General features: G+C 42.7%; 2 protein-coding genes across 4 annotated transcripts; one reads left to right on the top strand and one right to left on the bottom strand.

Annotated features, from left to right (window-relative positions):
• Nucleotides 1–196: 196 nt before the first annotated feature.
• LOC119893258 (seipin-like) lies at nt 197–4,108 on the bottom strand. Its single transcript, XM_038705280.1, has one exon. It carries the CDS (start codon nt 3,747–3,749, stop codon nt 2,490–2,492), a length of 1,260 nt encoding a protein of 419 aa, XP_038561208.1. The 5' UTR covers nt 3,750–4,108; the 3' UTR covers nt 197–2,489.
• fnbp4 (formin binding protein 4) lies at nt 4,083–14,642 on the top strand. 3 transcript variants are annotated; one of them, XM_038705278.1, is made up of 17 exons: nt 4,083–4,277; nt 4,703–4,780; nt 4,872–5,002; nt 7,199–7,373; nt 7,693–7,840; nt 8,008–8,110; nt 8,219–8,563; nt 8,697–8,889; nt 9,004–9,143; nt 9,234–9,332; nt 9,680–9,813; nt 10,809–10,963; nt 11,136–11,437; nt 11,568–11,685; nt 11,766–11,977; nt 13,789–13,946; nt 14,082–14,642. In XM_038705278.1, exons 1-17 carry the CDS (start codon nt 4,154–4,156, stop codon nt 14,170–14,172), a joined length of 2,706 nt encoding a protein of 901 aa, XP_038561206.1. In that variant the 5' UTR covers nt 4,083–4,153; the 3' UTR covers nt 14,173–14,642. The 3 variants fall into 3 exon arrangements, with proteins under 3 accessions (XP_038561206.1, XP_038561205.1, XP_038561207.1); XM_038705277.1 differs by having other exon boundaries at nt 9,228–9,332; XM_038705279.1 differs by having other exon boundaries at nt 4,084–4,277; nt 9,228–9,332; nt 11,784–11,977.
• The last annotated feature ends 170 nt before the right edge of the window (nt 14,643–14,812 follow it).

Raw genomic sequence — 14,812 nt, 5'->3', positions numbered from 1 at the left:
CAGCTTTTTCCAACATGGGAAACATGGGTTTGGACATTATGAGAAGTAGATGTATTTTTTCCATGTATTTCACCAAACATATTTGGGTAGGCAAATCTCAAGTAGTGAGAAAATGACAGAGTTAGTCCTTGTAGGATTTCACGTAAATGTTCTGCAAACCCGACTTTAAAGCGGAAAAAACAATCAGACAAACACAGATAGTTAGAGCTGCTTTATTATTTGACAGAGAGGTCACCCAAACCTATAGAAGAGACAACAAAGAAAGAGAAGTGCACAGCTGTATGTTTATGTAATTAGTTCAATACATAAATACCACTCATGTAACTTGAGAGGCATTTACATGGATATTCTGCATGACTCCAAGATTATGAGTGCGTTCTGAGTTTATCAATATCTTTGGTACAAAATCCTACATCAACTCAACATTTCACAAATCCCTACATAAACTCATTTAAACCCTAAACTCCCCTGAAGAGTAGGTTAAATAAATGGAGGCTTAGCCATATTCCAACAATTCCTGCTTCAACATCACTTTCTTAGCTGTAACAACCAGCAACAATTTCAAAAGAGTAACTTCACTTATCCTTTCTATACTGTGTGTTATGTAACGTTAAATACAAACATGTTAAATTAACAGACTTATTGACAAACTTATATATTACTTAAAAAGACCCATCTAAAATATCCTGGTGCTTTGTTGTAATGAAAACACAATAAATACCATTTTCACAATATTAAACGCAAACTGCACCGTAACAGATACAAAGATTTGATGGAATAAACACCAATTTGCGTCATTTAGCATTGACATTTAGCTTTAAATAAATGTGCCACTGCAGTTAAACCGTGGATTACACACAGACATAATGTCTCCATGTGCAAGATGAAAAAGAATAATTAATGCACACATTCCTCATGTCCCTCAGGCTGGAGCCATGACACATTTTATAGGAAGCTATTCATCACACATTCAGACACATTATCCAAATCTAATTTCTCTAACAGAGCCTTTGAGAAACAAGTATCACAAGGCTTGTTTGTGTGTGGAAGTACAGAATGACATTGAAGTGGAACACTTAAAGCCAAGTGGTGTGTTGTACATCAGGCTGATGGCGGGTCCATATGTCGTAACACCAATCAGATTAACTTTAAGTAGTCCAAAAATATGGCCTGCATGAAAGGGGAAATTTGAATCCTGAAATAAAAAATGTTTAATGTGTTTGGTTACAGATGCTGTATGAAATGTCAATGTCATGTTTGAATTTGTAAAACTAATCCCTCCAAATGCTAAGTGACATTGCTATTTATTTTCATCAATATCAGATTTTCTGTAACTCAAGAAGTTTTTAACGATTATTTTTATGGTGCAAGTCATATCTTGGGCATTTCACAGGTATTAGAATATCTGTGGGATCAAAACAGTACTGACAAGTATGTATTTCTTGTGGTGTGCTTGCAAGACAGTAAAGGAATGGCATTATTAATTAGTTTTCTATTTCACTACGCAGTTAGTTGTCGCAGAGGCAGTAACTGCAGAGCTCACACTGCATCTTAACATATACTGAATACAGATGAACACCAACTTGTGACATTTAGCGTTGATATTTAGCTTTAACTAAATGTGCCACAGTAGTTAAACGATGAATTACACAGAGACAGAACGTCTCTGTTTGCAAGAATTGTAAGAATAATAAATTCACACATTCATCACGTCCCTGGAGACACTGCACATTTTATAGGAAGCTACTAAAAACAAAGACACTTTCTCAGACACATTTTCCAAATCTAATTGCTCTGAGAGAGCCTTTGAGAAACAAGCATCACAAGGCTTGTTTGTGCACATCCTCTAAAAGGGTGTGAAAGAGTTCTGGAGATTCCAAATCCAACTTAAATTTGTGTTTCAAGTACAGGGCAGCTACATTCAAAACCAGAATCAAGTCTACTGATGTTAGAACCGGTAATCAACTGAGTCACTGTCTGCTTTCATTATTACGGGAGGGTTATCAGGATGTGTGCATCAGCTATTGCAGGATTGAATATGAGCAGGTTCAACTGACTTCAAAAAGGGTGTTGATGGTGATGGCAAATTCCTGTGGGCAATAATGTTTGACAAGCCAGAGGTGGAATGTAGTATGTCCTGCTATGGGCATCATTAATACTCAGGTGATACAAACATATAACTGCAGAAGTGCTGTGGTCTTTAGGGCAGGCTTTCCACTGAGCTGACAATACCCAGAAAGAAGTGAGCAGAGGTCAAAGTTACAATGAGGTAAACTGTTCTCAACATAAGACCATAAGCTGTGGTTAGTTAGCTAAAACAACACAGTATAATATTTGCATGCATTTGTACTAGGACCAACTCAAACACTAGGTCTGCTTGAGTCTATCAATATCTGCCAAATCACATTCAGTCTGCTGAAGAGTGATGAGACATTATGCGGCATTTAAGCATATAGTATGGCTACTTTAATTCTGTGCAGAGGCACGGTTCACAGGCTCATCCACGGTCCAGGTCTCTGTCGGAGTGCCGTCTCACCCTGCTGAGGCAGCAAGGATCCATCAAACCCATCTCTCTTCCCAGGCTCCACAGAGTCATGAGACCCTTCCTCCTTGGTATCTGGCACGTCAGCCCCAGAGGCATCTGGGATTACTGAGCGCTCCTTTGACGACAGCTCCGTCGCCGTGTCATTCCGTTGGAAATCAGATGCCGCATCCACAGATCCAATCACTTTAGCATCAAGATCCTTGTAGGAGTTTTCCCTCTCCATGCGCTTCCGAGCCTCCTCTCTCCTCTGCTGGATGCGGGTGTTGTCTCCCATCATAACCCTGACTCTTACTTGGTCTGGGGGCCACAGCCCGCCCCATATGAACTGCAGGTAGCTGAACAGCACAATAACACTGAGGAAGGCAAAGTTGGTGGCCACGCCAATCACTGCAGATGTCAGGGGGAAGTTGTACAGAACATATCGCACACCAGTGAAGTAAGCATGGATACGGAGCTGAGATGAGTAGATCTGCACCCGTTTGGACTGGATCTCAATGACTGCACCGATAGTGGGTTGGTAAGCATTCGTCTTGTAGTCGGAGAAGAGTTCGACTTCTATGAGCTGCTTCTGCTCAGCCATCCCAGTCAGAAGGAAAGGAGAGAACAGCAAAGTATTCAAGGTCTGCAGAAGGCTGGAACGGTAATGCAGCATCGTAGATCGCCCCACTGATGAGACAGTCTTGCCGCCCTTGGTATATGAAGACATCTTAATCATGAACATACCGAGTTGTTCATTCACCGGCGACTCTGGCATCTCTAACTCCAAAGATATTCGATAAGGCTGACCGTAAGCCATCACCTGGTCCCTCTCGTTCTTCATGAAAGAGATGTTGGCAGTGGGGAATGAACAGAGTACCGACTGTGAGGCATCACAATCAGAGATATAGTAGAAGTGCACAGGGGTGGAGAAGCTCACAGTGGGCATGTAGGAGTAATAAAAGCTTCCATAGAGGAAGATGGACACCCAGAGTAGCAGAAGTAGGACACAAAACAGGATGGCAGCCTGAAATAACGTCCGCCGGGCTTTCAGGAGAGTGACAGCTGCCACATCTTGCAGCCAGTGTAGAGCCGGTCCCATTGTGCCCCCCATCGTGTCTGATCCCAAACACACCGACCTTCTTCTAGTCCTGGTTTGGGCAGCTGTTCCTCCTTCGAGCCCCGTCGACCGCTGCCTCTGTGGTGGGTCCTCTTTATGTTCATACATCAGTGGGTGGCTCCCCTCCGAAACTGTGTAATTGCTTATCTTCCCTCTTCCATGTGTAACGTTAGTCTGTTCAATTAACAACACACCCACTTAGCTAAGGTCCACGTTTTAGCTTGTTAAGCAAGTTAACTAGTAATTTTGTCCACACGCGAACAGTTAACAAAATCTAAATACCATTGGCATTTACAGGTTGAACATTGATGTTTTCTATTGACTTGCTCGGAGGGTGTCTAAGGTCGTTAGCAACTTAGCTAGCATGCAAATATAGCTGCTGCTACACTCAAAACATGACCTTAAGAACCGGAAGTTATTACTTTCTTTTGTGCCAGCTCGAAGCAGCAGAGAGCTGCTGCAACAACGACACCAGAGAAGAAGGGAGCAGGCCAGCAGACTAGCAGACAGTGATGGGGAAGAAAAGTCGTCTCACAGGAGGAGCGGTCGGCCGGAGAACGATCCTGCAGCTTTCACCCCCCGGGCTCCGCGGTGGGAATGCCGGAGAGAGGGAAGAAGCGCCGTCGGGATCCGATGGTTAGTTTTTTAACGGTCTAGTCAGTGGCTTGTTAGCGACCAGCTAGCTAAATGCTCGAGGTGCGAAGAATGGGCCCACCTGGTAAAACAAGCGATCCATTTAACGAAATTTAGCTGCCGAATTAGTTAACATCTGGTGAAGACATATACCGTAACCAAGACGTAGGTATATGATAGCTGTATAGATCATGAAACGGAACCTTTATTTTTTCATTTAACGGATCGAACAGAAGCTAACGGCTAGCTTGCTAAGCTAGGCGTTAGCATACTGGCAGCTAGTTTTTGTGAGCCTGCCAAAATAGGCTTACGACAAAAGACTGGACAAGTTAACCCTAACGTTAACGTAATTAACATTTGGCATAGGTACCTTGCTCATGCGTTAACGACTTTTGAAGCTCTATGTTAACCTCTTGGCTTTTGTGCAGATGAACAGGAGGGTGATGGACACAGATTCGTGAGGGAAATACGCACAAACATGAAGGCTCCTGCATTAAAGGCCACAGGTAAGTGTGGAGCTGTCGGTGTTTCTCAGGCAGTGGAAAGAAGTAAATATTGCCATCTGATTAAACAAAGTTGTTTTGTCTCCACCTGTAGAGGGTCTGTCCTTGCTTGGAGCCTATGAGGATAGTGATGATGAGGATGCTGCAGACTCTCAGCATTCAACTGCAAATAATCAACACGCCCAGTCAGCTGACATCGACAGTACATTGGCCAATTTCATGGCTGTGAGTATAATTTGCTGCATATCTTGATCACTGGGTTCTGCATGTCACTCAAAGCAAAAACAGGCTCATCCACAGTCCAGGTCTCTTCCGAAGAGTGCCGTCTCACCCTGCTGAGGCAGCTGGCATCCATCTGAGCAGTCTTTCTTCTCAGGCCCCACAGAGTCATGAGACCCTTCCTCCTTGGTATCTGGCGCGTCAGCCCCAGAGGCATCTGGGATTACTGATTACAGCTCTGCCACCGTGTCATTTTCCTGGAAATCAGATGCTTCATCCACATATCCGATCAGTTTAGGAGCATCAAAGTTGGTGGCCACACCAATCACTGCAGATGTCAGTTGAGAGTTCAGTGGTGTAAAAACTGCAGACACTGGTCAACAGAAATGTGGAAAAAGTGAAATGGTGATTCTTCACCATATTTTAGACAAGTGGACCAAATAATGTGTTGCGTACACCGAGAGAACGGTATAGGCTTGCATGCTTGACCCCAACAGTGAGGGCATGATGTAGCTCTGTTATGTTGTGGGAGGCATTTTGCTGACATCGTTTGGGTCCACTTGTCCCCTTAGAGGGAATTGTCACTGCAAATCAGTTGTTCACTGATCACCTTTTTATCCGATGATGAAACATTTCTCTCCTGATGAGAAGGCTATTGGTTACTGAATAGTATGTAGTTGGGAACTTAAAGGAGAGATTGTAATTAGACCTGTGGTCCCAATCGATCCTGGGTGTTAGAAAGTAGGCTGCAGGTTTGGGTTTCCTGATTTAAAATCTATTTTGTGTACGTTTCCAGCTTGGACATAGTTTTTCATTAATAAATCATTATATATGTCGAGACAAGTGCTTAGAACAACTTTGTTCATTCTTAGTAGTGAAAAATTGTATTTGTAAAAAATAAATAAATAATAAATATAGCCGCGATCGGGATCCAAACGAGTCGTAAAAAATGCAACATTTGACATTTTTAGAGAAGAGCAGACGACTTTAAAGTAATGACAGAATTTGGATTTTGAGAGAACGCAATCTTGATTTTTACAGCATCACCTTGAGTTCAGCAGCACCACCTGACTACTGGGTGAAATGTTCAACCCACCTGCGACATTTTGTGTTTCCAGTATTTAAGTATAAGCTGCATAAACTCTTTTTAGCTGAGGAAAAATAAGAAGAAACTGCTAGGGATCCAAATAAAATAGAGACCTTAGACTCACTATGATCTGAACACCCCCATTGTCAACAAGTCTGACTTGGTCACCTGGGGATTTAAACCCTGTAACTTCAGATCACCAGAGTAGATGACAGGTTGAGGTAGTGACATCACATGTGCCAGACCCGGATAGTTTTGTCAGTTTAAACTTAAAATGCTGACTCCCTTAACTGTCAAGATGTTGGTGAGAAAAGTCTGGGGAAAAAATCACACATCATTCTGCCAGTTTTGGGTGTGTTGTGAATTATTTTGGTGGCATTTGATCCAAAACTGAGTTAAAAAGAAAATGTTGTGCATACTGTACAAGTTACAGCAAGATACTGAATATCACTGCAGACTCACCATTTGACCGATCTGAAAAATCTTTGAAACCCTTAATATCGGCCATTGAGTCGGCATCGAGTTTGGTAGCGTTTTGAAGAAAGACTTGTGGAGATATAGATGTTAATTGAATTAGCATATTCTGAAAAATATAGAGTGACTAATTTCTGAATTGACATTGATATAGGTTGCAGCTCTCTAGGACGTGATTTTTAGTTTTTTTGAAGATTGGAATGAGAAATGTCTAGAAATTTACGTTTCTTGTAATAAGCCACGCCCACTTTGCACAAATATTACCAAATTTTATACATCAACTGAGTAGTGACTAGATCGTACAAACCGAATTTTGTATGAATCCATGCAGCGAATTTCCAAGTATAAGCAAGTGACGCGCCCCCTAATGGAAGAATATCCCAGGACTGCTCAGCGAAGCTCGGGCCGAGCATCTGAACGCGTCAAGTTTGGTGATGATAGCTTAAGCCAATTTTGATTTACGGGCATTTATATAAAATTGTACGTAAATGCACAAAAGTAAAAATTTATGAGGAAAGAAACGGATTGACGTATCAAAATTCTTTTGATAACTTTTGATCTTCGCTGCTTGGAGCCTAATAATAATGATAATAATAATTAAATAAAAAAACAACTTCCTGTTCCCATTTTTTCCACCACAGGAGATTGATGCAATCACCACTCAGCCCAGTTCAGATGATGCAGCATCCCATTCTTCAGTCCCAACTATTGCCCCTCCCAGACCTGATGTTAATACTCAGCAGCCAGCGTCCGGTGAAGAGCAGAATCCACAAAGCACAGAGTTTGAGTACAATACTCAGTACTCACTAGCTGGAGGTAACTGTCTGTGTTGTATTTTAAGTGTGTATGTCCTGGTGTTTCCCTCTGATTAGCAATGGACTATTTTGTGTGTTTGTTAAAATTCTTTAACATAGAAATTGCATATAGCTGCTTTCATAATGTAAGGAAGCAACTGTTTTGACATTTAAATCCACCAAATTTCTGAATTGCTTCACATTGATGCAATTTTTCAGGATGTTGCCTAAATTGAGAAGGTTGGGGTTTTTTTTAAAGTGGGAAGAGAGACATTTGGAGTCATGTATCCCTTAAAATCTGCTACCATTTGTTTCAAAGCATCTCATGTGCTCTTCTGCAGTGGGTGTAGAGATGGGAGACTGGCAGGAGGTATGGGATGACAACTCGGGCTGCTACTACTACTGGAACACTCTAACTAACGAGGTGTCCTGGGAGCTGCCACACTATCTAGCTGATCAGGTGCAAAGCCTAGAGCAGTATACCAACAGGTAGGAACTGACAGAAAGTGTTATCACAGCTTTGTGAATAGCATCTTCTTTTTGAAGCCAGATAAAATCACTGTACGTATATGATCTGCTTGATTTCACATTTCTTGATTTCGTCTCCAGTACAACAATTCAGTGGTGTATGATGTGTCTTGTATTTTTCTTTCTAGCTCTAGTGTCAATGGCAATAGCACAGTGCATGCAGGTTATCACACTGAGGAAAGCGCTACACCTGCTGCAGCCCCTACATCAGTGAAAGATACCAAAGTGAAGGCAAGTTTTATTAAAGTCCAACAAAAAAAGTCAATCATCTTGATTGTGTAGTGTTTAAGATTTGTTGTTCTGAGTTTTAATATATCACACTCATGTTCTGTCTAAAAGGAGGTAATAGAGAGCGTTGTAGGCCTGACAAGTGAAGAGGAGGAGCACCGTGGAGTGGCTGCGTCTCTGCTGGGCCCTTTGATCCCCTCTGAAGTGAAAGAAGCAGAAGAAAAATGGAGGAAAAGACTGCTTAAATGTTTGGATGACACTGAGAACAGTTTGGATTCTGATGGAGAAGCTGTTCGCCCTGCAGGTTCCCCGTCTACACCTCTGCGGGACCCTGACTCAGTCCCCACTGTCCAAAAAGATCTTTGCACCAAGAGGCAGTTGGGAGACAACTCTGATGCTGAGGAAGAGACAGAAGAGGACACAATGGAACTGGAACTGGCTCTGGAGAGGAAGAAGGTGTGTTTTTGAGAGCAGCCAGAGTGTAACTGATTACCTGCCAGAATTACTATGAGGCTGTTTTCAGTGTGCAGCAGTGGTATTTCAGTTATTGTAAGTGTGACCTAGCTCTAACGCATTGTCTGACTCTTAGGCTGAGCTCCGGGCGCTAGAGGATGGTGATGGGAGCGCAGGGGGCTCTAGTCCTTGTTCTGAGACAAGTCAAGAAGCCTCTGGTTCTCGTGGCGTTCCACTGAAGAAAAACCGGTGGAAGACCGCCTTCCCATGTGCTGCCAGCCCCGACACTAACAGCAGAGGCTCAGACCCACAGGACAGCACAGAGACCGGTGAGTCATTAAACACATGCTATCGGGGGGTGGCTTGCATGAAAGGAGTGGGTGAAAATACTTATAATAATACACAAGCGATACATTCTTCAATGCATCTCTTGTGCCTTGCAGGACTTTCTAAAGTCCTAGAGAGTGTTGTTGAAGGAGAAGACAAGGGAACGGACAGTTCGGAGGAGAAAACGGTTTCAAAACCAGCGGTTAAAGAAGAGGGCGAAATGCCTGAACTCAAAGTGGAAACGCCTGAGCTCAAGGTAACATTAATGTGACTATTACTTACCATAGTAGTTGTGATGATTTATTTTGTAAGACGCGTTTTTGATGCTGAGAAACTGTAGTTTCAGATTGGAGAACTGGCTAACACCTTAACCAGCAAGATGGAGTTCCTGGGGATAAACAAAAAGGCAATCTCAAACTTTCAGTTGCTGCTGCTACAAACTGAGGTGAGAAGAAAAAGGTTCAGTTTCTAAGCAATATTATCCTAGCTTCCAGTTGTAGCCATCCCCGTGCGACTTCTGAAATATTTAATGCTTAATTTTGTTTCATATCATTTTACATGTGGTAGTAGTTAATATTTAAAATTCTCATAATAATCCATCACAAGGTGTCATTCTGGAAACGGACAGTAATTACTCTTCCACATTACTCATTTATCTTGTGGCACTTCTGTCTTTATGTCTCTCTTTTTCCTTTTACCTCTAATTTCTGGGCTTTGTCTCACTCTTGTCTCCTGTCCCTCCTCCTTTTTTGCTTTTTTTTTTTGTTTGTTTGTTTTCTCCTTCTTATCCAGACTCGGATTGCTGACTGGAGGGAGGGCGCTCTGAATGGGGTCTATCTTCGCCGCAGGCTGCAGGAAGCTGCCGAACACATAAAATATTACGAACTTAACGCCGCCCCTAAAGGCTGGTCCTGCCACTGGGACAGGTACGCGTTCCTTACCTTTCACATCTCTAAACTCCCTCGTCCCCCAAAAATCTTATCGTGTGACTACACCCCCCTCAGTGCCGAGGTTGCAGACTTTAACATGACTTGGGGAGAAGCTTAACCAGTCCGAGAGGATCAGAATGCTTACCAGAAACAGACTCTTCAGGTTTCTGTGATGCAATCCTGGCACTTTGCCATGCACGTACTGGTAAGGGAGCGTCCACTCTGGGCCAGCCTGCTTCCTGTTAAATGTACCTGCCACATAGAGGACTCCCTGTCCCTATTACACAGACTCTAAAGCCCTTTGTTGTGAGGGCATTTGCAGACTGATTATGTGTCCAGTCAGTGGAAAAATTGGGAGGGGGTTATGGTAGGAAGGTTGGTTGCGTGGGAGAGCTTTGCACTTTACAGGACTACGACCCCCAGAATGCAATGCAGACAGAGTGATGCCCTGGAAGCGAGGAGTGTCACGCATCAAATAAAAGGTGAAGATGGAGCAATGACGGGAATCCAGCAGGTCAGACCTACTCTATTTCATATGTCTTCCTGTTTTTTATTTTCTTCTTTCTGATGTAAATGAGTTGACTGTGTGCTTGTTATTTTCTGACCTATGGTTGTTGATGATGATGATGATGATGTTGATGATGATGCTTCCTCCCTGGCGTCTTCCTGTGTCTGGGAGGGAATGGTTGTCTAAAACGGAACAAATTTGACAACCATGGTGTGAGCTGCTGAATGCTACTTTCAGGACCTAGAGATGATTTGTTTTGCTTTCTTTGTTTTTGAGAGCAAGGTGGGTTCCCCATAACAACACTCTAATTGGGCCCTTCATTTGGACGGCTAAAGTCGCTGTCCATACCAACACTCCTGCCCCCTACTGTGGCTATTATGTCCACTTCCTTGCCCCACTGTCCCAGGGTATCATGCCACTCAGCCAGTCGCTCGGCCAGTCGTTTGAGACTCTTGCCTTCTATCTCTGTTGTCCCACTTTTTAGAGAGCACAGGCGATATTTCTATGTGAACGACCGGACCAGTGCCTCCCAGTGGGATTTCCCAACAGAGGAGGACAAGGATGAGGACCTTAAGGGCAGCCAAGATACCCAGACACCAGACACCAAAACATCATCTGTATCTGCTGGTGGGGTCACAGGTCAGTCTATTGCTACTGTTGCTGCTCCTTTGACTATCCTCTTTAAGTGTCTGCTTTAATGAAATGTTTTTCTATTCTGTTCCTGTACGTGTGTTTCTCATTTGTACAGTAAACCAAAAATTGCTCCTCACTAACACCCCATGTTTTTGCCTTTTTATTTTTTTTTTAACAGAACCTTCTACCTATCCCCCTGCTGCCCCACCGGTGCCTCCTCAGCCCAGTGGATCATCCTTCTGGTCCCCATCTCAACCTCCTCTTCCTGACAGCCCACCTCCACCTTCAAACTATCCCCCGCCCCCGCCTCTCCCCCCGGGCTCACCACCTCCACCTCCTCCCCCTCCTGACAGCGATGGAGAGATCATGGAGGTGGAGATGGAGATGGATGATGATAATGATGGGGAGCCTCCAGCCCCTGGAACTGAGGAAGACGGCAGCGGGAGGCCTCCTTTACCTCCAGGCACTGCTACCATGAAGGTAGTGGAGTTGATCACGTTTCTTCTTTAATTGGTGTACTCCTGTTGATAGTGTACCTGGCAATGCTGCTAAAATCAGATTAAGAGGACAGCAGCTGCTAACCTATATTATATTATTGTCACTCCCACAGATTGTGGAGTCTTCGGGTTCCTTGGGGAAGGGTCAGAAACGTAAAATCAGTCAACTGAATAAAGCCATTACTATTGGCAGCAGTCCCATTCTCTACACCCAACCTGCTGCCAGCGCAGGTAATTTCACTACACAACATCTGTATTTCAAACTAGTAATTGCACTACTTTTAGCAACATCCAATGTTTACCCAATAAAGGTTTCTCTTTGTTTGCAGCTCCTCTAATGTCAGCAACTGCCTACTGGGGCGTGCCGGCTGTCACTGCCCCTTTGGTCCCTTGTGAACCTCCCCTCCCACCTGTCCCAGCCCTACCTCCTCAACCACCACTGCCACCATCCCAGCCGCCCTTCGAAGCTCCTGTAGCCAAAGCACTGGCCACAGACAAGACCAAAAAAGCGAAAAAGGATAAGGTTAGTACGGGAGTTAACATTTTCCATCACAAATCTCAAAGGAGTTCAGTAGACATGTTAGAAGTTTAAGTATCTTATTTTTTCCGGTGTGAAACCAATCTGAATTGCTTTTCTTTACTTGGATTTTTGTAAAGTCTACATAGTCAAGTCATCCATGTAATTTAATGATTACATATAATACAAAATAACCTGCAGTGTACAGGTGCTGGTCATATAATTAGAATATCATCAAAAAGTTGATTCAAAAAGTGAAACTTGGATATTATATTCATTCATTACACACAGGCTGATATATTTAAAATGTTTATTTCATTTAATTGTGATGATTAAAACTGACAACTAATGAAAATCCCAAATTCAGTATCTCCAAAAATTAGAATATTTCTTAAGACCAATACAAAAAAAGGATTTTTATGTTGGCCTACTGAAGAGTATGAACATGAAAAGTATGAGCATTCAGTACTTAGTTGGGGCTCCTTTTGCCTGAATTACTGCAGCAGTGCGGCGTGGCATGGAGTCAATCAGTCTGTGGCACTGCTCAGGTGTTATGAGAGCCCAGGTTGCTCTGATAGTGGCTTTCAGCTCTTCTGCATTGTTGGGTCTGGCGTATCGCATCTTCCTCTTCACAATACCCAATAGATTTTCTATAGGGTTAAGGTCAGGCAAGTTTGCTGCCCAATTAAGAACAGGGATACCATGGTCCTTAAACCAGGTACTGGTAGCTTTGGCACTGTGTGCAGGTGCCAAGTCCTGTTGGAAAATGAAATCTGCATCTCCATAAAGTTGGTCAGCAGCAGGAAGCATGAAGTGCTCTAAAACTTCCTGGTAGACGGCTGCGTTGACCTTGGACCTCAGAAAACACAGTGGACCAACACCAGCAGATGACATGGCACCCCAAACCATCACTGACTGTGGAAACTTTACACTGGACTTCAAGCAACGTGGATTCTGTGCCTCTCCTCTCTTCCTCCAGACTTTGGGACCTTGATTTCCAAAGGAAATGCAAAATTTACTTTCATCAGAGAACATAACTTTGGACCACTCAGCAGCAGTCCAGTCCTTTTTGTCTTTAGCCCAGGCGAGACGCTTCTGACGCTGTGTCGTGTTCGAGAGTGGCTTGACACAAGGAATGCGACAGCTGAAACCCATGTCTTGCATGCGTCTGTGCGTGGTGGTTCTTGAAGCACTGACTCCAGCTGCAGTCCACTCTTTGTGAATCTCCCGCACATTTTTGAATGGGTTTTGTTTCACAATCCTCTCCAGGGTGCGGTTATCCCTATTGCTTGTATACTTTTTTCTACCACATCTTTTCCTTCCCTTCGCCTCTCTGTTAATGTGCTTGGACACAGAGCTCTGTGAACAGCCAGCCTCTTTAGCAATGACCTTTTTGTGTCTTTCCCTCCTTGTGCAAGGTGTCAATGGTCGTCTTTTGGACAGCTGTCAAGTCGGCAGTTCACTTCCCCATGATTGTGTAGCCTAAAGAAGTAGACTGAGAGACCATTTAAAGGCCTTTGCAGGTGTTTAGAGTTAATTAGCTGATTAGAGTGTGGCACCAGGTGTCTTCAATATTGAACCTTTTCACAATATTCTAATTTTCTGAGATACTGATTTTGGGGTTTTCATTAGTTGTCAGTTATAATCATCAAAATTAAAAGGAATGAACACTTGAAATATATCAGTCTGTGTGGAATGAATGTATACATTATACAAGTTTCACTTTTTGAATGGAATTACTGAAATAAATCAACTTTCTGATGATATTCTAATTATATGACCAGCACCTGTAATGTTTTCTTCCAACGTCTCTGCAGTCAAAGAAGAGTAAGATCAAAATGCCTTCCCTGGTGAAGAAGTGGCAGAGCATCCAGAAGGAGCTGGATGAGGAAGAGAAGAGCAGCTCCAGTGATGAGGACAGAGAGCAACTTAACAAGAAGAGTATCGAGGAGTGGAAGCAACAGCAATTAATGACGTATGTTTGAATAGACAAAAATGTTAGTTATTGACGATGATGATAATGGATGTAGCTACACTGTTCCTCTGAGATTTTCCCTTCATGATAACCCCAACTGTTGGACCCTTTTTTTTTTTTTTTTTTATTCTGCAGCGGAAAAGCTTCGAAGAATGCCAACTTCGAAGCACTTCCTGAAGACTGGCGGCAGCGATTGAAGAAACGGAAGGTGACCAATTCCACGTAACATCCGGCCTGCTTCACATGCCGCCCAGGCAACTTATTATTATTTTTTTTATTTTTTTTTACATATACTCCAACCATTACCACAAGGTCATCCTTCTCCAGCTAAAGTTTTGTTTAATGATCCATGGACTGTCTTTATCATTGTCCTTGTTCATGATGGAGACATTTAGAGGCCCTTACATGGCAGGCCATTCACCAGAGGGGGTTGAATGTCCTTATCTTGTTTTCTGTAGCCACTGTTGTAAATGTGCCAAATGTCTTGAAGTTCATAACAAATACTTCACCATTTTGTATAGACCCCAAGAAGTTGACCACCACAATTTGTTAGGAGGATTGTCTATTTTATCAATCATTTTTACAGCTATGTACATAAAATGTATAATGGGATATGCCATGTTTTTTGGAACGGGAGGGAACATCACTGAACTTGTACATTTTGTAAAAAGTTATTAAACTGTTTTTCCAAAGTCATCTTTTTATGTGGTTATTATATTTTAATTCAAAAAGAAACATGTTGACTTGAATAGACTTTACTATCACATTACATAAACTATTATCATTTTAATACATTTTTGTTATACATGAGTAGCTTGGTTTCTATAATTCTAGTAAAATGACAAGTAATACTCATAATAAATGAA

The sequence above is a fragment of the Micropterus salmoides genome, unplaced genomic scaffold, assembly GCF_014851395.1.
Source record: "Micropterus salmoides isolate LMB-PRFRI ecotype aquatic unplaced genomic scaffold, ASM1485139v1 Ms_hic_scaffold_8, whole genome shotgun sequence".
NCBI lineage: Eukaryota > Metazoa > Chordata > Actinopteri > Centrarchiformes > Centrarchidae > Micropterus > Micropterus salmoides.
This window is presented reverse-complemented; position numbering and strand designations above follow the sequence as displayed.

Excerpts from the sequence above, each read along its gene's own strand:
- LOC119893258 (XM_038705280.1), bottom strand. The coding sequence starts at position 3,749 with ATGTATGAACATAAAGAGGACCCACCACAGAGGCAGCGGTCGACGGGG.
- fnbp4 (XM_038705277.1), top strand. The coding sequence starts at position 4,154 with ATGGGGAAGAAAAGTCGTCTCACAGGAGGAGCGGTCGGCCGGAGAACG. Across the intron at positions 8,111-8,218 it reads TGAAAGATACCAAAGTGAAG|GAGGTAATAGAGAGCGTTGT; the intron begins GCAAGTTTTATT and ends TCTGTCTAAAAG. Across the intron at positions 8,890-9,003 it reads ACAGGACAGCACAGAGACCG|GACTTTCTAAAGTCCTAGAG; the intron begins GTGAGTCATTAA and ends TGTGCCTTGCAG.